The 24,798-nt window shown below is 32.5% G+C and overlaps 3 protein-coding genes across 4 annotated transcripts; all 3 read left to right on the plus strand.

Annotated features, from left to right (window-relative positions):
- The first annotated feature begins 1,097 nt into the window (after positions 1 to 1,097).
- LOC125420704 (probable sucrose-phosphate synthase 1) lies at positions 1,098 to 9,349 on the plus strand. 2 transcript variants are annotated; one of them, XM_048467559.2, is made up of 13 exons: positions 1,098 to 1,589; positions 1,720 to 1,809; positions 2,859 to 3,100; positions 3,393 to 3,456; positions 3,610 to 4,308; positions 5,086 to 5,208; positions 5,382 to 5,513; positions 5,638 to 5,814; positions 6,352 to 6,405; positions 6,491 to 6,553; positions 6,645 to 7,544; positions 7,743 to 7,870; positions 8,789 to 9,349. In XM_048467559.2, exons 1-13 carry the CDS (start codon positions 1,407 to 1,409, stop codon positions 9,066 to 9,068), a joined length of 3,135 nt encoding a protein of 1,044 aa, XP_048323516.2. In that variant the 5' UTR covers positions 1,098 to 1,406; the 3' UTR covers positions 9,069 to 9,349. The 2 variants fall into 2 exon arrangements, with proteins under 2 accessions (XP_048323516.2, XP_048323517.2); XM_048467560.2 differs by having other exon boundaries at positions 1,099 to 1,589; positions 5,086 to 5,202.
- A 3,082-nt stretch (positions 9,350 to 12,431) lies between these two features.
- On the plus strand, positions 12,432 to 15,114 carry LOC107427980 (heptahelical transmembrane protein 1). Its single transcript, XM_016038400.4, has 4 exons — positions 12,432 to 12,883; positions 12,994 to 13,086; positions 13,957 to 14,014; positions 14,127 to 15,114. The coding sequence occupies exons 1-4, from the start codon at positions 12,627 to 12,629 to the stop codon at positions 14,814 to 14,816; spliced, it is 1,098 nt and encodes a 365-aa protein (XP_015893886.2). The 5' UTR covers positions 12,432 to 12,626; the 3' UTR covers positions 14,817 to 15,114.
- Positions 15,115 to 22,746: 7,632 nt separating this feature from the next.
- Positions 22,747 to 24,181, plus strand: LOC107427950 (probable glycosyltransferase At3g42180). Its single transcript, XM_025069641.3, has 2 exons — positions 22,747 to 23,115; positions 23,496 to 24,181. Exons 1-2 carry the CDS (start codon positions 22,765 to 22,767, stop codon positions 24,156 to 24,158), a joined length of 1,014 nt encoding a protein of 337 aa, XP_024925409.2. The 5' UTR covers positions 22,747 to 22,764; the 3' UTR covers positions 24,159 to 24,181.
- The last annotated feature ends 617 nt before the right edge of the window (positions 24,182 to 24,798 follow it).

Below are 24,798 nucleotides of genomic sequence, written 5' to 3' on the forward strand. Positions count from 1 at the left end.
TTTGGTATTATTGTAGCTTCCGAAAAAATTAATTTTAATTGTGTTGAAGAAAAAATTGGTTAAGTATTTGATAAGTTATTATTAATAATTATTGTATAATTCAAAAATTTAAATGTTTAATAAATAATAATATTTAATTATTATTATGATAAATAACTACTAAAAAGTACATTACACTTATTCTCATAATTATATGTAACATGCTACCAAATATTTAACATAATTTTTTTTATTACAACTATAATAAATGTTGATAAAAAATATTAAATGAAAAATTAACGAATAAAAAATGTTGATTATGCTTGTTGCTTGTAATATGTGGACAAGAAAAAAAAAAAATTGAAGATTAATTTTTTAATATGAATCCATCGGCATAAGCAACTTGGTAGAAAATATTTATAATGTTTCTTAATAAAATATCCATAAATCTAAAGTAAGAATGATGTTAATTTTTTTTACCATGGGTTAAAATTGATATTTTTAAGAATTGATAATTGAAAAACTAAAATTAAAATCTTAAATGTTAATCTTTTATTGCTTTTTAAATATGACTGTTAAAGAATATAAATTTTTATAAATTGTTTTTTAAAATTTACCAAATGACGGTTACTTAAAACTAATATGTAGGAATCATTGTCTTTTTTTTTTTTAAAAAAAATGCATTTGCCATTAAACTATTCCAATGGGACATATTTAACAGGTATTAAAACTAATGGTGGTTGTGAAGATTAGTAATTTCTTTGAAAAATTAATAATGGTATTATTTTATTTATTTGGAATCTTTAATTTAGAATTAAGGTATATTTAATAAATTATTACATTTGATGGCAATAATATTATTTTCAAATTAAATAATATTATCTATTTAAAAAAGAAATAAATTAAATAATATTAATTATAAAAAAAAAATTATATTAAAGAATAATAAAAACAGTGATACTATTGTTCACGCAGATGCGATCACGAAGCATATTGAAATTGGATCAAACGGTGGGAAGTAAAAAAGAGTGTTTTTACTTTTTTACCCAGGGTGTAAAAACGGCGTTCCTTCTCTATCTCTCTCTCTCTCTCTCTCTCCATTTTCATAGGCTCTCTGTCTCACTCATAGTCTCTGTGGGTGTGTCCAAATTCTCTTTCTGCAGCTGGAACTCTCTGGACAGACTCAGTACTTTTTACCCAGCAAAGCGCATATGAAATCTCCATTCCCTCCTCTCTCAGTCTCTCTCTAAACTGGGTACTGGTTGAAACAGATAGAAAATTAAGAGAGACAGAGAGAGCGGTGCAGCGGTGCATATATATAAATATATATATATATATATATATATATACATACATACATACATATATAGATACACGTACTGTGAATTTTAGAACTCGGAGTGTCTGAAAAAAAAAAAATAAAAAAAATGGCCGGAAACGACTGGATAAACAGCTACTTGGAAGCGATACTGGACGTGGGTCCGGCACTCGATGACGTGAAATCGTCGTTGCTGCTGAGGGAGAGAGGCCATTTCAGTCCCACCCGATATTTCGTGGAGGAGGTCATCACCGGCTTTGATGAGACCGATCTTCATCGTTCATGGGTTAAGGTTGGTATTTCATGCTTTGGCTTTATATTGGGTGGCGTCTGATTTTTCTTCACTCTCAGCCTCTTTCTGAGTTTGATTGATTTTGTTTGGATACGGTGGTGGTGTGTGGGGGGGTATTTGATATGATTAGGCTGCGGCAACGAGGAGTCCCCAGGAAAGGAATACCAGATTGGAGAATATGTGCTGGAGGATTTGGAATTTGGCTCGCCAGAAGAAACAGGTTGGATTTTTGATTCGATTCTGTGTTTTTTTTTTTTTTTTTTTGATTTTTCAAGTTTAAGTTTGATTTGTTTGTTAATCGTTTCCGGCTAGCTGTCTTTTAAAATTTGGAATGTTGATTGGTTTTTGCTAATATTGTAAGTGTTACCAGGTCGAAAGTAAGATCCTTGACGTCTTATTATTATTATTATTATTATTTGTTTTTTTTGGAATTTTTGATGCATAAGCTGTTTACTTGATGGTAATACATTCATGTATGTATAAATATGTGTGTGTGTGTGTGTGTGTAAGTTGATCGGGTCGGTGGAAAAGTTTTCTTTTTGGGTTTTGGAAGGGATCCAAATTGCGGTGGTAATTTAAATGGTTTCAATGTTTTTTTTAATATATTCTTTGTCATTTTCACAATGCTGACACGAAATTTACTAAGATGAAGTAAATCGCTTTTCCCCGTCTAATTTTATTTCTACTTTTTATCCTTGTGCAAGTTGCATTTAGAATTTCTTATTAAATCGTGTTATTGGGTCTTCCACTTAGTTAATTATATCACAGAAATTAGTTACAGAAGAGAAAGTTCTGTTTGTCAACTGAAAGCATAAATTTAGAACCAAAATTTCAATTTTTATTATTATTATTTTTTTATTTAAATTTATGTAGAGTGTTGTAATAGGGATACGGTGACCCCTGATTATTTATTTTTCTCCAACTTTGCACATGCTTTACTTAGTATTAACAAAAGCCATTATTTTGGTTTCTCAAGCGACTGTTATGATACAGTTATATAATAATTATTATTATTATTTTTTTTGTTCACAAATCTAAGCTCATAGAATGTATATAAACCTTGAGTACTACTATCCACATGGAGTTCTGGCTCCTGCTGCAGCCTAGGTTATGTTACATAGTAGCTGGCTGGTAATGGAATGGATATGCTATATTTACGTAGTTATGGTCTTAAGGTTTCCCAGTAGTTGAGTGCCTCTTGTTGAAAGGTCAGACTTTTCTTTTGGAAAACATCATGAATGATTAACTATTCTGTCTGTTCTTATGTAGCTTGAGGGAGAGGAAGTCCAAAGGATCGCTAAGCGTCGTCTTGAACGAGAAAGAGGCCGCCGGGAAGCTACTGCTGATATGTCTGAAGACTTGTCAGAGGGTGAGAAGGGAGATATAGTGAGTGACATATCAGCACATGGTGAAAGCACCAGAGGCAGATTGCCTAGGATTAACTCTGTTGATGCAATGGAGACATGGGCTAGTCAACAGAAGGGGAAAAAGCTATATATTGTATTAATAAGGTATGAACTGAACTCTCAAGTGTTGGAAAAGTATAAAATGATTAGTTGGTGATTTCATGTTATATGGAGCATCTGGTTAACAATTTACCTTAATAAGATCATGTTTTCAGTATCTATTAAGAAGCATTTTGACCATTTTCTAAATAAAAAAGTGCCTAGCTGCTGAAGGGAACTTCAAAAATTAACTTGCTTGATGGTAGCTAATGTATTTGTCCCTGCAATGTAAGATTTATATACTGTTCTCTGTTCTATAATCATTTATAATTGTTTCTAAGAAGAAGTATCCTTGCAGCCTCCATGGTCTAATAAGGGGTGAAAATATGGAGCTTGGCCGTGATTCTGATACCGGTGGGCAGGTAATGGTTGGTTTTCTATGTTTTTTTCTGATGCTACTGATATTGTTTCATTTTGATTTCTGGTCATATAATATCTCTGTTTATAGTAGTAAGACAATTCTTATACGTTTTGTTGTGTGTATATCATCTAATCATAAAATTTGTTCCTATTAGGTTAAATATGTTGTGGAACTTGCAAGGGCTTTGGGCTCTATGCCTGGAGTATATCGGGTTGATCTGCTAACAAGACAAGTATCATCACCAGATGTAGATTGGAGTTATGGTGAGCCCACAGAGATGCTTACTCCAAGAAATCAAGAAAGTTTCGTGGATGAGATGGGTGAGAGCAGTGGTTCTTATATCATTCGTGTACCGTTTGGTCCAAAAGATAAATATGTTGCAAAAGAACTTCTCTGGCCTTACATCCCTGAATTTGTTGATGGTGCAATGAATCATGTAATACAAATGTCCAAAGTTCTGGGTGAACAAATTGGTGGTGGGAAAGCAGTCTGGCCTGTTGCTATTCATGGCCACTATGCAGATGCTGGTGACTCTGCTGCTCTTCTATCTGGTGCTTTGAATGTGCCAATGCTCTTTACTGGACACTCACTTGGTCGAGATAAATTGGAACAGCTATTAAAACAAGGCCGTCTTTCGAGGGATGAAATAAACTCAACATACAAAATAATGCGTCGTATAGAGGCAGAGGAGTTATCCCTTGATGCCTCTGAAATAGTCATAACCAGCACAAGACAGGAGATAGAGGAGCAATGGCGTTTGTATGATGGTTTTGATCCAATACTGCAGCGTAAACTCCGAGCAAGGATCAAGCGTAATGTGAGCTGTTATGGCAGGTTTATGCCACGCATGGCGGTAAGTGCTATGGTCTTTATGGTATTCTTGTGAAATGGATTTCTAGATGACCTGTTTAGAGCTGGCAGAACCAGTAGACCAACCCTGTTATGGTAAGCTTGGTACACATACCAAAAGCTAGGTAGAGGGTTTTAAGTTCATTTGGTTTAGTTCACTAGTGCTATTGAATAGTTTAGTGCATATTGAGTAACATGGATTTTGATTGATATCTGTATACAAGTGGGTCTTTAGGATATTAGGTAGAGTAATTTAGTATGGCGGTTCAGGCTAGTGTTTGACACACTTGTTAAGCTGCCTTGTCAATGTTGAAAACAACCTATTATTCTGGTGTTTATTGAAAGATTGGATCCATAACCTTTGCTTATAACTTCTGTAATTTTGAATGTGTATATAAGACAGTATAATAACTCTTGTCAATTTTCCTCTTTGCTCTCTCAAATGCTCACATGTTCACACACCATGTATGAAATAGGGATAACCTTTATTCTTTGCTATAGATGTGAACACCACTGGCATTATGACTAATATGTTCTATGTGGCTTATCTGATATCAAAACGTGGTTGGACTTTGATATCTTGTCTGATTTGGGAATACTGCTTAAGCATGGTTTTTGTTTTTTTATTTTTTATTTTTTATTTTTACATTCTTGGTCTGAACTCTGAAGTACCTTCTGACAATTCTATTTATTCATGGTTTACTGTTTCTTGTGTGGTGTAATCAGTTCATTGGTTAATATCTAGCTAGTTTCATTGAAAATATTCTGTTGCTCATTGCAGATAATTCCTCCTGGAATGGAGTTTCATCATATTGTTCCACAAGATGGTGATATGGATGGTGAAGTAGAGACAAACGAGGAGCATCAAACTACTCCTGACCCTCCTATCTGGTCCGAGGTTCTGGTTATTCCTTATCCGTTTACTTTTATCTCCCAGAACGATAGTTGATAAGTAGTTTCATATGTTCCTCTTTGTAAGTTTAAGCCAAGGACAAAGATTATGATTTTTCAAAGATTATGATTTTTCAAACTATGAATTTAATGAATCGATGTCAATCTAAACATGTTATTATGCAGATCATGCGCTTCTTTACCAACCCTCGGAAACCTATGATTCTTGCCCTTGCTAGACCAGATCCTAAGAAGAACATCACAACTTTGGTCAAAGCATTTGGGGAATGTCGTCCGCTGAGGGAGCTTGCTAACCTTGTATGTTTTATCATCTGATGACGATTGTGTTTATCAGCTTAATTGGCTTTGCTGGTCTAGCTCCCTGGTCTAGCAATTTTATTATTTTTTTTTTCTCTAAAAAAAAAAAACAAAATCTCTGCAGACATTAATTATGGGTAATCGAGATGGAATTGATGAAATGTCGAGCACAAATGCTTCTGTCCTTCTGTCAGTAATTAAGCTTATTGACAAATATGATTTGTATGGGCAAGTTGCATACCCTAAACACCACAAACAATCTGATGTTCCTGACATATATCGACTAGCAGCAAAGACAAAGGTATTGGCTTGGATACGAAATTGATGAACTATTTGAAATATTTTTCTTTACTATTCTACACAAATCGCCTCTCCTCTCTCGCAGCTTTTTCTACCATGCATTCCTTACATTAGCATGCCATCATCTTGTGTGAACTATGCTGTTTGTTTGTCTCGTGCTGTACATTCTTGTCAAGAAGTTGATTATTTTGGCATCTATGTACCAATACATGTGAAGAATTGATGCTGACTTTTCTATAGTTTTCAATATTGTAGATCAGCTGTTAAATAGTAATATTAGTCTTCTAAACAAAGTTTCTTCTGCTTCTGGTTTTATCCTATGGCACTATGGTTTGAAATAGTTTGCTAGCCTATCTTCACATGGTTAAAAGAATTATGTTCTACATTAACCCACAACAAACATTTTTACTTGGTAGATCAGTTTCATATGAAGTTGTAAGTCATTTATACTTCTGTGGATACTTTGGCAAACGCCTTGGAATTTCACGGTAAATGCTAAGTCTTTGATTGGTATTGATTTTATCCCTTTTTTTGGCAGGGTGTTTTCATTAATCCTGCTTTCATCGAGCCTTTTGGGCTTACGTTGATTGAGGTGATCTATTATAAATATCAAGATTCATTCATAAGTTAAAATGTTGTTAAAAACCAATGTAAACTTGTGCTATTCTGTTGTACAGGCTGCTGCTCATGGTCTCCCTATTGTTGCCACAAAAAATGGTGGTCCTGTTGACATACATCGGGTATACCAATTATTTGTTTTATTAAATTGGTTAAAAGGATTCATGTAAGCAAGAGTTGTAGTGGGAAGACTCAGAGGTGTTGTTTTTGTAGGTACTTGACAATGGTCTTCTTATTGATCCCCATGATGAGAAGTCCATTGCAGATGCTCTTCTAAAGCTTGTTGCTGACAAGCAGCTTTGGACCAAGTGTCGGCAGAATGGGTTAAAGAATATTCACCTATTTTCATGGCCTGAGCACTGCAAGACTTACCTAACTAGAATAGCCAGTTGCAAACCTAGGCATCCACAATGGCAAAGAAGTGACGATGGAGCTGAAAATTCAGAGTCGGATTCACCAGGTGATTCCTTGAGAGACATACAAGATTTATCTTTGAACTTAAGGTTTTCTTTGGATGGGGACAAGAGTGGAGCTAGTGGGAATGATAATTCGAGTAAATTGGAAAATGCTGTTTTGGCATGGTCAAAGGGCATTTCAAAGGATTCACGGAAGGCTGGATTCACAGACCAAAACAGTTCTGGTAAGTTCCCAGTTCTGAGGAGAAGAAAACATCTCATTGTCATTGCTGTGGATTGTGATACAAGTACAGATCTTCTTGAAACCACAAGAAAGATTTTTGACGCCACAACAAAGGGAAGGACTGAAGGATCTATAGGTTTCATATTGTCAACATCATTGACGATATCTGAGATACACTTATTTCTGGTCTCTGGAGGTTTGAGTCCAAATGATTTTGATGCTTTTATCTGTAACAGTGGCAGTGATCTATACTATTCATCTCTGAATTCAGACAATGGTCCATTTGTGGTCGACTTTTATTACCACTCGCATATTGAATATCGATGGGGTGGAGAAGGTTTAAGGAAGACTTTGGTTCGTTGGGCTACTTCACTAACTGATAAGAAGTCTGAGAATGGGGAACATATTGTTATTGCTGCTGAGCAACTTTCAACAGATTACTGTTATGCTTTTAAAGTCTTAAAGCAAGGAGTGGTAATTCTTTCTCATTTTTGGATTGTGAATGACTTGTATGGAATTAGTATTGTCTTTCTCTTTCCAAAAATGAACTTACCTATGCAGATTCATCATTAATGGTTCATTGAATTGTTTTCACTTATACAGTGTGTAGTAGTGTTGATTATTCGTTGTTGAAATCTTCTTTTTCATTGTGTATGTATTATGTCATTGCAGGTTCCCCCTGTTAAGGAGCTACGAAAGTTGCTTAGGATTCAGGCTTTACGTTGCCATGTTATTTATTGTCAAAATGGGACCAGGCTGAATGTAATTCCAGTATTGGCATCTCGTTCCCAAGCCCTCAGGTATGTTTAATAGGCTGGGTCTTTGTCAAGAGATTTTTGTCTATACTGTTGCTATGATTTGAATTTTACAGTTTGATATGTACTTCAGAAAATTGAAGCTGCATAACTTGGGTTGCCTTTGCAATGCAACGATAGTTACTTTCTTTCTTTCTTTACACTCACTTTCATTTTTCAGAAAGTAGCATCCATGTTTGAAAAATATTAGACCAGAATGGAACTCACATCCATGGATAAGAAAATATAGACCATAATTACATGCTTCTGCTTATAATTTGCCAAGCTCTTGATTTATTGAAAACACTGCTAGCTGTAAAAAGTGTAGATGCTAATTCTAATTATGGTAAAAGGTGGGGTGGGCAAACTCATACATTAGATTGGATTATGACCTTGGGAATCATTATAAAAGGCCTTTTTAGTTGGGTCAACATGGTTTAGGATCTTTGTGGGAAATTTTTTGAGAAGTGGATTTAGCACTTTGCCATATTAAAACAACAGCTAGGTTGTGGAGATCTGAAATCTTAACGTTTTACAGGTGATCTTGTTGAATTGTTTTCCTAAAAAAGTATATTCCACCTCCTAACTCAAGTTTCTTTGTACATTGAAAATATTACTTTCTTTTATGAAAAGCATAAAAGGTTAAACCACCTCATTTATTAGCCAAAAAAAAAAAAGGTCTGAACTTCCAGCTGCTGTATTAAATTGCTTAGTGAGCAAAGCGGAGGGCTTGTTTACCAATGATTATCTAGACTTGAAACTGCCTTGCAGATTTTAATTGGTGCAATCTAACTTAATAGTCTTGCAGTATGATGCATCAAGGGTCTCTTCATCAGCACTTGTGGTTAAGCTTGTGTAGTTTTTTCTTTTTCACTCAACAATTTTTATCAACCTCAATGACTTGTAACTGGATCGATACTTCAGGTATTTAAATGTTCGATGGGGTGTGGAGATATCAAAGATGGTGGTTATTGTTGGAGAATGTGGGGACACAGACTATGAAGGATTGCTTGGTGGACTTCACAAGAGTGTAATATTGAAGGGAGTTTCTAGCAGTGCAATGAATCAACTGCACGCAAACAGAAACTACCCTCTATCAGATGTCATGCCATTGGACAGTCCCAACATTGTTCATACAGCGGAAGGTTGCACCAGCGACGATATCCGGGCTTCTTTGGAGAGATTAGGACTTCTCAAGGACTAGAAAGTTACATTCTTGTTTCTCAGATCCTTCTTTAAACCCGTATACTTGTATCATTCCCTTTTCCTGTTTCTTGAAGGAGTTGAATCCTTCATTGCTTTCACTGGCCATAAGTTAATAAATAAAAGACAGTCTTTTCTTTCCTAATTGTGTTGCTTCTGTAATCTGTTACATCTACCCTGTAAAGCAAAAATCTGTTGAGATTTGCATGAAGGTGATATCTATATTGTAAAACAAGTCATCCTAATATACATGATGGTGATGTCACTATCTTTGCCTTTGTAGTTGTCGCTGGTTGTACAATTCTGGTTAGAATGTCATACCAATGTGGTGGAAGTTTTCATAAAAGTTGTGTATTAGTTAGAATGAATACAGAAAGCTACAGATACAAGGAACATATTTTATGAAAGGTGGCTAGAATTTGATTGCGACCTCAAAAAAGAATGTGATAAATTCCCATTTTAACTCCGGATGTTGATTTTCAGAAGCAGTTTTCTTAATTTGCCTTGTGTATATTGTTCATACTTTTCAAAGCTTCATTGGAGCAATATAGATTTTGCATGTGCCAAACAAGCATGTTATTCGGAAATTCAGAAAAAGTAGCAACCAAGTGTTTCTGCATAGAGTCAACAGCCTGTGGAGGCTATAATATTGGTCCCTCTACAAACGCATACGGTACGAGTCACTTTCAGAGATCAAATTTCAAATGGCACTTTAATGGAGAAAGTTTAGCTGGTTACATGGGGTATTAATTTGTCTTGAACTAACAAATCCAGACAAACTCCATAATAAAGACAAACTTTAACGAATACCTTGAAAACAAAGACAAGAAAGTGTTTGTCGGATTCAATATTAAGTATGCTCATATTTGTTTACAAACCGAAACAGGGATCTGCTTTCTTAGAGAGGTATAAAAAAAAAACTGGTTTACAAGAGGTTGATGTTGCAGTGTGTACATCACAGTCCAAAAACACCCTTTCTTGTTAAATAATACCTGTGTGGAAAATATTTAAAATCTTTTACCCATATGCAGAAAAAAACTGAAATAAGCTTAAAACGTGAAGTCACAAATTTTTAGCAACACTAAAAAACACAAAATGTTCCTGAACATGCCAAAAAGTAAATAAAAAAAAAAAATCCCAAGCAATTAATTAATAAATATATTATCTGTCCAATAATAGTACTTAGGTTTCTCATGGGGAAAAAAAAAAGTTTTCTCATGGGAGAATTACTACCAAAAAAATTCAAAAATAAATATTATACAATGGTTACATATAAGTTAATTCAAATATAAATATTATAAAATGATTACATATAAGTTAAATATATTATCTGTCTAATAAAATAGGACTTAGGTTTCTCATGGGGAAAAAAAAAAGTTTTCTCATGGGAGAATTACTGCATAAAAAATTCAAAATTAAATATTATACAATGATTACATATAAGATAACATATTATTGGTTTCTAATATTACTCGTTTATGTGACGTTATTACGTGTTGACTGCAGAAATAAAAAAAGGGTCAATAATTTTATATACTAGTTTTTAATTACAAAAATATTAATGGGGGTTGGGGGTTTGTCCACCTGTCTCCTCTGATTCAGAAGATCGTCCTCAATATCTATTTACCATCTAATTTATCAAACACTTGTACGCTTCAACCTGCAAGAAATTTAATACGAAGTCCCTTTGATATGATAAGAATCAGCTCAGCGTCCCCAACCTAAATGTGGGTTTGAATTTTGCAACTACCTCTTTTGGACCCCAAGCCAACCCTAAGCCAAGCCAACCCACCATTTCCTTTTCACTTCTTAAATGCATTAATTGCTTTATCCATTTACAAAATTCCTTTCAAAAAGGCATATTCTTTTACTTATTCAAGCGGGTTTTCTTATGGATTTTTAACGACCATTACCAAGTGCAAAACTTTTCCATGCTATAAGATTATATTATATTAATCATATATGCAATCAAAAGTCAAATTGAAAACTGACTTCTAAAACTCTTTCAAGTGCTTAATTTTGTGTATTCATTTCGAATTTAGAACTTTAGTAGATTACTGTTTTCTAATAATGTTATTTGTCAAATAATTATCGTAACTACTTCTACTCATTTATAACAAAAATGTGTATAAAAGACGAGAAGAAGAAAAAAAATAGAATTCGTTGTGATGAGTCATTTGGTGCATAAACTGCTTGAATTAAGAAGCCAATATATATCTATATACATAGATATACACAATATATACATATATATATATATATATATATATATATATGCAACCAAATGATAATGATGATTTGCGTAGCAAACTAGTGAGGCTATTAATTATTATTTTCCATTTTTGGGCAATAATAAACAAAGAGACATGTTAGTTCCGTGTCAGGTTGAAGTGATGTTTGATTGAACACTAAAAAAACCAATGGAATGGTCATGCATGAAACGCCCCAAAACTACCTTTTTATAAAAAAAGGTGTGAGTGTATATCAGAAGCCCGATTTTATTAATTTTCCAAAAATTTCTAAGGATGACACAGAGCGATTAAAGGCTGTCTATATATTTTGCTTCCGATTGAAAAATTATTCCAAGCTATCCATATATTTATTCAAAATAAAAAATAAAAAATCTCTATCCATATATTGAATTAATTAGGTTCGGGCGGGAAACAATCACTCTGTCTAATTTGTTGCACATTTCCTTGTTTTTAGTGACTTTTTATATAATTAGATTTGGTTTTATATATATATATATATATATATGTATTTACGTCAGAGATTCACAAAATTACTATTATTTACAAAACTTATGTACGAAGGGGATAAAAAAAAAAAAAAAAAAGAAGAAAAAAAAGAAAAAAAAAAAAAAGAAGAATCAGTAATTAAATATTGCATGTGATCATGATGTGGACATGTTGGTACACTATCTGAAGCTATACCAATTAAAAATAAAAATAAAAAAATAGGAAAAATATTGATGACTTGTATAACTTTTGATTTGTAGATGGCTAAAGGTTTTGAAATCCAAAGTGGCTTTTTTTTTTTTTGGGGGGGGGGGGGGGTTTCTAAAATTAGTTGATCAAATATTTGGTGGGAATTTTTCTCCAAATATATGGTTAACCAATCAACCTTCATTTTTTATAATATTGGCCAGACAAAGACAACCAAATGATTAAATAAAATCAAAAGCTAGCTAGCTAGCCCAAACCAACACCAAACCAAAGCTTGGCTGTTAGCTAATTAGCTAGCTGGTCTACTTAGCTTTAGCTGCAGCCTTGCATGCATAAGTGTTACATCTTTTTAGCCAAGCCCACAAATTATTAAGATGTGGGACATCAGAATTTCAGCAGGAGGCTATAAATGTCGTAGTTGGTGCAGTTGAGAGACAACCTACAAACTACAAACTGGAAACTGTATGTATATATTGCTTAATTGCACTAAATATCCTATTCCTCTTCCATACCCATTCTACTTGATAAAATAAGTTCCTATTTTTATTTATTAATAACCACCATTTCTCTTTCTCAAAGAGAATCAGACCCCAAATTACTACCAGTACACAATAATGAGTTTCAATGAAGGAGCTGCTTGTAAGAGAAAAGTAGGCAAAGAAATGGAGCAAACCCACTTCCAAAATAACAAGCCCGAGGAATATCAGAGAGCAAAGAAGGGAAAACGGTACGCTCTGGTGTCGTTTTGGGATTTGCCGGAGTACATGAAGGATAACGAGTTCATACTCAATTATTACAGAGTTAATTGGCCTCTCAAAGAAGCATTCTTTAGCGCATTAAAATGGCACAATGAAACCCTCAACGTTTGGACGTATGTGAATCATTAATTTCTGGGTTTCCTTTCTTTTTTTTCTTTTCTTTTTATTGGGTTTTTTTTTTTTTTGGTTATTTTATTTTAGTTTTTTTGGGGATTATTTGCAGACATTTTCTTGGGTTTGTTCTGTTTTTGGTATTGACTGTGGCGAATTTTATGGAGGTGCCTCATGTAGCGGATCTCATAGGTTTCTTTACCAGGTTAATTTCTTATGATTCTTTTTTCTTTTTATATTTTTGGAATATTGGTTATAGTTTTTAAAGAAATTAGGACCAAACTTAAAGAAGCCTGATAAAATTATGAATACTAAAGATTGAATTAATAGATTAAGCTGATTGGAATTTATTCTCTACAGTAGGTTAGAACACAGTTTCCCTTTCTTAGTTATGGCTAGCTGTTAGTTTACCTACCTTTTCTTCCCTAACCAAGACAGAATGAAAGAAAGAACAAGAAGGAAAAATATGAGAAATTGGGGATGCATCAAAATATGTATGTGGATGGTATTTCCATGTTTCCATTCAAGTCTCAGCAACTCCAATTTGGATTTTTATTTTTATTTTTTATTTTTGTTTTTATTTTCTTTTGGGTTTGTTTTCTGTGGGTATGAAGATTTATCCATCAAAATAGGATAGGATTCACCAAATAAAACAGAGAATATTAATTGTGATATATATGGCTGCAAAGATGTGGTGGCTAGACAATGGCAGTAGAAATATAAAATAGCCTTAAAAAATCAAAAAGGAGTTCATGAATAAAGTCAAAGAGATGTACATAATCTAAATCTGAATGATGACTTATGTACATACACACACACAGACACACACATATATGATATCAGGAATTGATTTCTTTGCCATTCTGTTTACTTTCTATCAAATGGAAATGAAGTAGTCATGGTCATGTAGCATACTGGAGCACCAAATAATCAGAATCATATTGTATATTGTTGGCTATCTGTTCTGTTCTTCTACACTATGTAGCAACATGTTGATTTTTTATATATGTAAGCCTTTGTTTTTCTTCCTTCAAGCATCAAATATTCGTGCATACACATTTCTTGCTTGTTGCAGGTCTATCCCCATCACTGCAGATACAAATGTTTCCCAAGCCATTCAAGACTACTATACAGTAAGTTTCTTTCACATTCTCACTATGACAGAGATCGCTTAATTACTGTTTATATACAAAATCTTCTATGGTTTCAAGAGATTTGAAACTACTATGTACAAATTTTCTTCAGGAGGCGACAAAGCTCATAGATTTGAAACAAGTAACGTCTACAGAAATGAATTTAGGATCAGGAAACAAGGGTGTAGCCCAATGGCCATTTCTTGTTTTCTTAGGGGGTTCTATGTTCTGCCTCTTATCCAGCAGCATTTGCCACCTCTTTTCGTGCCACTCACGCAACTTGAACATCTTCCTTCTCCAAATAGACTATGTCGGAATCACAATTATGATCATCACCTCCTTCTTTCCTCCAATCTACTACATTTTCCAATGTGACTCAAACTGGCACTTTGCTTACCTTGGAGGGATCACAGTAATGGGTTTGTTCACAATTGTCACACTGCTTTCCCCGAAGCTTTCTGCTGGGAAATTCCGAGGATTTCGAGCAATGCTCTTCACATCCATGGGATTGTTTGGCATAGTTCCAGCAATCCATGCCCTGATTGTGAACTGGGGCAATCCCAATAGGAATATTATCCTAGTATATGAATTGGCAATGGCATTCTTCTACTTAACAGGGGCTGGATTTTATGTTAGTAGAATTCCGGAGAGATTGAGGCCTGGTTGGTTTGATTTAGCAGGGCATAGTCATCAAATCTTTCATGTTCTGGTGGTGATGGGTGCATTGGCACATTATGGTGCTACACTATTGATTTTAGAGTGGCGCAACAACTTTGGATGTCAAAGGATTAATGTTCAGTGATTTATGGAACTGGTCTTTGTCACTTAATTTTTTTTTTTTTTAATTTTTTTCTTAAATGTTTGATTGGTATAGATATATAATCAGCATACATATACATATATATATATATATATATATATATGGATAGATGGGGACATACAAATCATTTGTTCATGTTATTACTATAACCGTATAAGGTGGTGGTGCTTTCTAATATTTAAAATTAGATAGTCCCAAAGTTCCAATCGTGCAAAACTGTGAAAAGTTGAAACTGCTGTGATTATTTTATTATATATAAAGCTTACTGGGTTTGTGTGAATTAGAACAGGTGCACACTTTTAAGGTGACCACCTCTCTCTTTTGATTACAAAAATAAATAAATAAATAAAAATTGGTTATTTTTTTTATTTTTGGAATGTACAATATCGTTGCGAAATGGTGAATGAAGACTGGACAAAGTTTAATCTAATTTTGTCCCTTTGGGCTGGGCTGGATCATTTTTCTCATGGTAAAAAGGTTTTCCTAAAAAATAAAAATTTCTCTCTTTCTCGTTATCTCTCTCTCCTCAGTGCTCACTTCTCCTTTTTATATTTTTTAAACCATTATAACAATTTTTAATCTAAATGAAAAAAAAAATTATTTCGAATCCACAACTTTATGGATATGAATGTGAAAGGCACACTAATGAAACCTTTAACATTTAGAAATAACTTTCTTACATTAATAAAATAACAAAAAAACCCTACACTTTAACTATAAGTGTGTATAACAAATTGACATCTTTAAATTAATAAAATAATAAAAGAATATTTAATAGGACAAAAACTATATAATTTTTCAAAAAATTAAATTTGAATTTTTATATCTAAATATTTAAAATAATATTTTTTAAAAAATATTAAAAATAATATTTTCTTCAACAACATAATAAAATATTTTAATATTTTCATAAAAATATTATAAAATATTTTCTTCAAAAATATTAGAAATAATATTTTCTTCAAAAAAAATTTAGAAATAATATTTTCTGGAAAAAATATTAAAAATTATTTGCTGTTCAAATGTATTGAAAAGTAATATTTTTGCCAAATAATAAAATATTAAAATATTTTATTTTCTTTGAAAAAATAAAATATTCTTAAAAATAACATTTTCTTCAAAAATAAAATATTTAAAAGAACATTTTCATCAAAAATAAAATATTAAAGATAAAAGTAATGATTTTTTTTTTTTTTCATCATGAGCACTTGATAAATGTTAAATTTTTTTTTTTTTTTACATATATTTTTTTATTGTGATAATTTTGTCTTAGTGTATACTTTTTCTTTGATTTGTAAGAGTTAAATATTTTGAGGGTGTTTTTTGTAATATCAGGGGTTACTTATGTGCATTAAATAATAAATTTGGGGGTAGTTCTATTCACATCACAAAATTTGTTAGGTGCATTACATTCTACACATACAACACATTAACACTTATTTTTGTTACATATACTAATACATTATACCTATTTTATTTTATTTTATTTATTTATTTATTTTTACCCTTAATAAATTAAAAATGAATCTAAATACGCTGTAACCAATTTTCCCTGAATACGTAAAGCTTCTTCTTCTTTTATGTTTTCCTATAATGGAGGCAGCAAACGATGAAATCTTGCTAAATTATGGAACTCCGACTTTGGCAATTATAATGGAGTTAAACCATGGAACTAGTACCGCTAGGTAACTTGGACCCTTACAAAGTTGATGGTGTTGACAGTCTCATCTCACTCACTGCTTGTGGTGGATCAGCATTGTTTCGAAACCACACATGTTGCTATCATCTAGGTTATTTGAGATTAATTTGAAACATTAGAACATACGTCTGGGTTTTATAAATTAAACGATTATATGCCATCAAGTAAACACATACCAGATGCGCTACCATCATCCAGATTAATTAAGAACATGCGTCTAGATTTTATAATCTGGATGAATGTAAATCATCTGGTAAATATATACCACATGCACCATTATGGTCAAAGTTATGTATACCATGCTACTGGAGATTAATTTGAAAACATAAGTTCATGCTTTTGTGGAAGGATGATTCGTTCTAACTAACGAATCGTAATCCTTAGATAAGGCTTGCCGTTAAAGAGGCAACCGATTGAATGAGTATGGCAAAACTATACATCAGCCATTATTAAAGCTCTTCTGGTTCGATGATATTCACTTAAGTCTTGGTTGAAGCATCATTCATCCAATCGATGTTTGGGCTAGATTGGCCAAGCCATGTTAGTGCTATAATGATTTGGAAGATCTATGAGCATACCGATTCTTGTCTTAATGTTAGAAAAGGTTTTGCCTGATGTATAGTTGCAAGGTCGAATGGATGAGTTTTATTCTCAAAATGGACAAGCCCCATTGTCAAGATACTTATCTTAGGAAAATTAAGGTATTATGCCAAGAGATTGTTTATGGATGCCTACCTTGGAATGGCCAAGATATATGTCTAAGACATGTGTTAGGCATTTCGTTTGGTTGGCCCCTAAGTAAGGCTCATTTTGTTCATAAACAATGTTATTTTGATTTATGAATTGCTTTCCCAAACTATGGTTCATGGTCTAATTCGTGAGGGTTGTTGAGTCATTTTCCTTGTTATGCACAAAAACCTAGTGTCAAAGTGCATAAAAACCTAATTACAACTCACACAGAAGGTACGTCACTCATGAGTGATTTTAATTGCATTTTCATATACAAAATGCTTTCATTGACTTGTGCCAAATTGGAGTGTCTTTAGCCGGCACCATATCGGTGCTCTAATAATCTTCACTTTTTTTTTGTTTTGTAGGTTTTAAACCAAAGATTTAACGAACATAATGGTGCAAAAATGTGCTTCTACAATTTTATAAACTAGATGATTATATGTCATCCGATAAACATATGTCACACAGACAACTATCATTTAGGTTATATATACTGTATAATTGTAAACTGTTGAAAACATAAGATCATAAATCCAAATTGAATAAACTAAGAAGATTTAGGCAATTGTGCAGCATTTTTCCAATAAAATCGTGCCACAAGCTCGGCACATTTGTGTAGATCAATGAGAGTGGAATGTTTTGGTGTGGGTGGTAAGAGCTCACTTGTCGTCACCATTATGAGATTTTAAAGTTAAAATTAATGTAAATGCAGTGGAGTTGGCTTGAGGCAACATCACAGTTGCATAAATCGGTGTTCCCCAAAGCTCTTGGCTTGGAGGTGTAGTTTTACTCATTGACACCGATGATGTCAAAAATGTAGTTTTTGGTGATCCAAAGGTGCTTTTTGCGGCGGCAAGGTGGCTAAGATGGTAGCTTATTTGAAGACTTGGGTTACAAATTTTTTAGTAGAGGTAGTGTATCTAGTATTTTATTTATTTATTTTTTAAATACTTAAGGCTATTTTGACATTTTATCGACAGGTGCTATCGTAATATTAAAAAATATTAAAATTGTAACATGATTAGCAAATTTTATAATATGGATAAATTCCATCCTCATTTAATAATTTTAACATTTCTAGTCAAATATTGTAAAAAGTAAAAACGTTTCTCAATTTCCAAAAGCTTTTTAAATTCTCATTGTCAAGTCAAAATCCTCCTTTATTTTATTATTTTAATTTTTTTTTTTGGGTCCTTTCTCTTTTTTTCTAACCATCCCCTCTTTTTTCCCTTTTTTGGTGTGTTTGATACGTCTGATAAAGGATGAGATTGGACAAAATTAGTCTATGCATGACTCCAATACTTTCTTTGTTTCACTTTACCATCCTCTTTTTTCCCCTTTTTCGGTGTATTTGATACGTCTAATAAAGGATGGGATTGGACAAAATCAGTCCATCATGGCTTCAATATTTTCTTTGTTTCACTTTTCCATATCCTCTTTTTTTTTCCCTTTTTTGGCGAATTTGATACGTCTGATAAAGGATGGGATTGGACAAAATTAGTCCATGCATGGCTCCAATATTTTCTTTGTTTCAGATCGTGGAATTCCAAATCTCAAATCTGTCGTAAAATATATGCCAATTTTAGTTTATCCATAATAAAATTAGATAATCCCTAATTTAATTAAATTCATGATGCTCTAATAGCACATGTTTATCATTTGATTTATTAATTGTTATTCAAATTTAAATTTAAAAAAATTTAAAATGAAATATGATATTTCTTAAAACTTATACAAAATGTATACGGTCAGAATGGCGGGAGAGCTCTCCCCTTTTTGCATCTATGCACGTACTGGTCAGGTCAAGGTGCCGTCCTTGACTCGCTTCCTGCCGTAAGTTGATGCATTATATTTTCAGCATTAATTTCAAGTCAGTTAAGTTAGATGTATTATATTCTCACACATTTGAAGCAAGTCCTTGAAAAAAATGGGTTACAAAAGTACTTTATCCATTACTAGAAATGCAGATATATGCAAAATTAAAATAGAAGAGAAAGACTATAACTCCTAGAAATTAAAAGTCTAGTGCCATTAGCACCATGCGGTTTATCAAGTATTATGGCATATGTTGTTATTTTATTAGTTGAGAAATTAGTATATGTTATATATATAGAGATGATTGAATCCTAAAAAATATATATATAAGCAGGTAAACGATTTGGTTTTCAAAGTATTTGTTGTGATTTGGATTTTAGTTGACTATAAAATTTAACTGTTATATCATATGATTGGTATTACATTATATTAATTTTTAAACTAAAAACAAATACTAAAATGTAAAATATTCAATATATAAAATTTTGAATTTTGGTACTCTATTTATTGGAAAAAGGGAGACACAAATCATCTAATTGGTATTAAATTGTGTCAAATTTTATAAAAGTTAAAAAGGTTCCGGTTACAACAAATTTAACAACTAAAAATTTAAATTATTAAATAAAAAAATTAATAGCTTAAATGGTAAAATTTTGAAAATCAAAAATATCAAAATACTATTAACTTCACTGTTTAAATTAAACTATTAATTATCTAGCAAACTTGCTTTGTGCATAGGACAGTGGAGATTTCACACAATGTATGGACAGATTTAGTAAATTAATAAACTATTATCCATTTTAATACCATATCATGATTTTTTAGTCATAGTAAACAACTTACCGAAAGAATATATATTTATGATACATTCATCAACTTATTTCAAAACCAAATTAAATTTCAAAGCTGATCAATGAAAAGTCTACTTATCATTTTCTTTCTACTTAAGCTCCTCTTGTGATCCTACACTATGTAGTTAAAAATAATAATTTAAAATTCCAAACACTTTCCAAGGCATCCCCACGAGATTCATTTATTGCATAATGCGACTTTTAACAACTTGTTGCTTCAACCCCAATCAAGTGGTCGCAGTAGCGTCAAGAATTGTTTGTGATCCAAGAGATTGCTTCAGCTGAGCTATGGATGTATTTACTAGGAGAATATGGATATCTTGAACAACTCAGTGTATTGGGATTGGAGTCAAGTCAATCCCCACACCTATTGAACCATAAATTTAATATATAAGATGTGTTATAGAGACCATTTCACTTTTAATTTGTCAAAGCCTTAGAATCTAACATGAGGGATTGATTAATAAGTGTTCAATAATTAATATCTGCGTTGATTTTCTAGACGTGTTGCAATTTTACAAAGTAGATCTCCCTATACTACTGCTCGAATGGTTAAAATTCTTTTTATTCTTAGAGTTTGTTAATTATATAATGTTTCAACATTGTTTTTCCTCATATTAAAAATGTACGAGTAGCTATATCCCCCTTCAACTACGCTATATTTTGCACTTAATTTGTACAGAAATTTCAAAATCCTTCATACATTTCCACCATTGCTATTTTTTCCCTATTAGTTGAGGCCAATTATGCAATTTTCCCTAATAAATCTATAGATAAAACTAGTCATCCATACTATCTAAAATTCAAATAACATATAATAATAAAATAATTTCTTAAAATAGTTATATGAGCTGGGTACGTCTACTTTCATCAAATTCATCTAACTGAGATAAAATAATAATTCTGGAGGCAATGTCAGGTTTTACATTGCAGAGGCCAAGATGTAAAAAAGTTATCCGTTGCAACAATTTAAGGATAATAATAAAACAATTAATTTCATTTTTCTCTATAAAACGAAACAGTGAACATTTCTATTAAGAATTCTATTATCTATGAAACTTAAGAAGTGGTCAGATTATTAATAAGTGAAAGGAGACTTTACGTCTTTCTTAGGATTTGTTTGCCTCATTGGATTATTGACTTTTTTTTATTTATTTTTGTTTTTATTTTTTGTGTGGACGTGTAGAAAGTATAGAGAGTAACAACGAGTCAAAGTATGACTCGAAACAATTTCTCTTCCACGGAAACACTCTTATGACTCAAAACAATTTCTCTTTCACCGAAAGTATGACTCGAAACAATTTCTCTTACACAGAAACACTTCTATGACCCAAAACACCAAAACACTTTTTATTTATGTTTTATATTTTTACCCTTTACCATCAAAATCTCGATTCTAATATACAAAAAACATATACAATATATACACATCATAATTCAAATATAAGCCGACCGGTTTTTACACGGTGAACTAACTTCAATTAGTCATATTTTATACTCTGCACCTAAGCTGGTTAAAAATATATATCATGATGAATAGTTTAATGAATCTATAAATAAAATTATTATTATAATTAGTATTTAATTTGCAGTAGAAATCGGCAAAAGCTACGTGGTTAAAAGTCTGTCATCATGTGCAACGTCTTCTCTATACAGCTTTCCAGTCCACCTGCAATTATTTTCCTTATTGGTGTGGTCTTCTCCTAGCCTAAGAGACTAAGGAGAAGAAGAAGAAGAAGAAAATCACAGAGAGAAGTAATATTGTCGATTACCATTAACAATGGCTGGCCTGATCATGAGTTCCCGTACAGAAAATTACATAATACGATGCATTGCATTACTTTTTCTCATCTACGTTTGTTTCAGACTAGTCCCTCCAGTGATTCAACAAAGCCACCTCTCTTTGTTTCTTTCTTCTTTCAATATTCAGAACAGCACCAACCGCACTACAAATATTATCACCGATAATATTCCACCACTACCACAAGTTTCTTCATCTTCATCATCAGCACCTCTTCTTCAGAGCTCCTTCAATTCAATCCCTCTCCCTCTACACAAAGTGAGCATTTTCTGTTTAATATTATTACACCTTTTTTCTTTTTCTAAAAAAAATTATTTACTCTATATCTTTTGCAAATTGTTATATTATTATCTTCGGGTAAAGATTGATCGTGTTTGTGACCTTTTTTCCAGGAGAATACTAGTTTGGAAGAAAAAGAGGTTGGTTTACAAAGCATCAACCACACAAATACCACTCCAGTCCTCTCAGGCTCCTTGGTTAAAATTAATCCAATCGCTCAGAAAAAAGTGAGCTCTCTCAGAAGAGTAAATTTAGAGTACAAATTACTTTTATGGTTAAAAAAAATTAAGCTGATTAATTAATTATGAGATGGTTAATTTGTTTTGTTGGTAAATGATTTTTGGTCAACAGGCCAAGACTAGGTTGGAAATAATAGAAGATGGTTTAGCCAGAGCCCGTGCTGCGATTCGTGAAGCAGTTCGTTCGAAAAAATACAAGTCCCAAAAAGTGGAGAGTTTTATACCCAGAGGATCCATTTACAAAAACCCACTAGCTTTTCATCAGTTAAGTTTCCTCTATTTTTTCTTAATTTCTCTCGTAGGTTATGAGAAAATAAAAAAACAAAAATCTTTTATCGTCATAATAATAATAATAATATATTAAAGTTTTTAATATATTGTCGGAATTTATTTGAGTTTGTTAATGAACTTTGGCCTTGATCTGTTTTTAAAACTAAAATCTAAAATGTATATATCTTCTTTATTATTTTTTTAATTTTGTTTTTATGGAAAAATATATAGGAGTCACATAGAGATGGTGAAGAGATTCAAGGTGTGGACATACAGGGAAGGAGAACACCCACTGGTCCATCTTGGGCCCGTTAACAATATTTATGGGATTGAAGGCCAATTCATAGATGAGATTGAGAAGCAAAACAGTCCCTTCAAGGCTAGAAATCCTGAAGAAGCACACACGTTTTTCTTGCCCTTTAGTGTTGCAAACATCATTCAGTTCATTTATAAGCCTATCACCAGCAAAGCTGATTATAATCGAGATCGTCTTTTTCGTATTGTGATGGATTACATTGGTGTCGTGGCTGATAAGTATCCTTACTGGAATAGAAGCAGTGGTGCTGATCATTTTATGGTTTCTTGCCATGATTGGGTACGTTTTCTTATTAGCTAGCATACATAATCAGAAAATTTATTAGGTTTATTAGTCACTGGAATTAAACAATTCTGATCATGTTGTGACTAAAAACCCTGTATCTATAAGTTGTTCTTTTTCATAACTAAAATGTACCTTTTAATCAAAATTAGTTTATTCTGAGTCCAAACTTCACAATGTGATATAAGATGAAAAAATATTTGTTTCTAAATCTACTTGGAGTTGCAAGTTGTGACCCAAAAAGAAAAAAAAGTAAAAAAAAAAAAAAAAAAGAAAGAATATAGTCAAAAGTTTTGGTTTAACGCAGTAACACAAAACTTGATCTTGAAACGCAATCCCTGATATTGAAATTCCTTTCACATGTATAACATTTTTAGGCACCAGAAGTTTCAGATGCCAAGCCGGAGCTATTCAATAACTTCATTAGAGTGGTATGCAATGCCAATACCTCAGAAGGATTCCGACCCAAAATAGATGTTTCACTTCCCGAAATCAATCTACCCTTTGGAAAGCTTGGCCCAGCCCAATTTGGTGAAGCCCCGAACAACCGGACAATTCTGGCCTTTTTCGCTGGAGGAGCCCATGGATACATTAGGCATATATTGCTTGAGCAATGGAAAGACAAAGACAATGAAGTCCAAGTCCATGAGAGGCTTCCCAAGGGCCTAAACTACAACCAACTGATGGGGCAGAGCAAGTTTTGCTTGTGCCCAAGTGGGTATGAAGTGGCCAGTCCTAGAGTTGTGGAGGCAATTTATGCTGGATGTGTCCCCGTGATTATATCTGATTATTACTCGTTACCCTTTAGTGATGTGTTGAATTGGAAGGAGCTATCCATAGAAATACCAGTTTCAAAGATTGCAGAGATGAAGAAGATCTTGAAAGAGGTTCCAAATGATAAGTACATGAGATTGCAAAGCAATGTGAACAAAGTTAAGAGGCATTTTGTGCTGAACCGGCCTGCTAAGCCATTTGATGTCATTCACATGGTGCTTCACTCTGTTTGGCTAAGGCGACTTAACTTTAAGATTGGAACTTGAGGATGTGAATTTGTTTTTCTCTTTTTTTTTTTTTTTGGCCATGTATTTATGTATTTTGTTTACCCTTAATTGTAGAGAGTAGATTTTTGTTTTTAAAGAAATTCAATGAAGAGGTTAGACAATTAAAAACAGTAGCACTAAATAGACCTATACTTATTAAAAGATACGACGATAAAATAATTAATAGTTGAAAAATTTATAGAAACTAAATATCGATAAGTGAATCATAAGTGGCAAATAATTTAAACCAATTAATTAAAATAGTTACATATCATATCTTATATATTACTAAACTAAAGATATACTCTAATCTATGTTTAGTAAGAAAGACTAAAAAAGAGGGAAAAAAAAAAAAAAGAAAGAAAGTAGGGAGGATTAATTCTTCAATATCATCCAACAAAGAATTATATTTAGAAGCCTCATATAATTTAACAAAGTGTAAAATATCTAATTTAGTTTGTAAAGATCGTAACTCATAGTTCATAATTGCGTTAATTTAAAATCGTAAAAATTAAGTTTACAGGGGACTCAATCTGCACAAAAGACAAAATAGAAGTGTGGTGAGTTTTAAAACTGGGGGTCTACATTACAACATCTTGAAAACAAAAAAGGCAATCGCGCCAAAATACATTGTACAAAG

The sequence above is a fragment of the Ziziphus jujuba genome, chromosome 1 (genome assembly GCF_031755915.1).
Source record: "Ziziphus jujuba cultivar Dongzao chromosome 1, ASM3175591v1".
Taxonomy (NCBI): Eukaryota; Viridiplantae; Streptophyta; class Magnoliopsida; order Rosales; family Rhamnaceae; genus Ziziphus; species Ziziphus jujuba.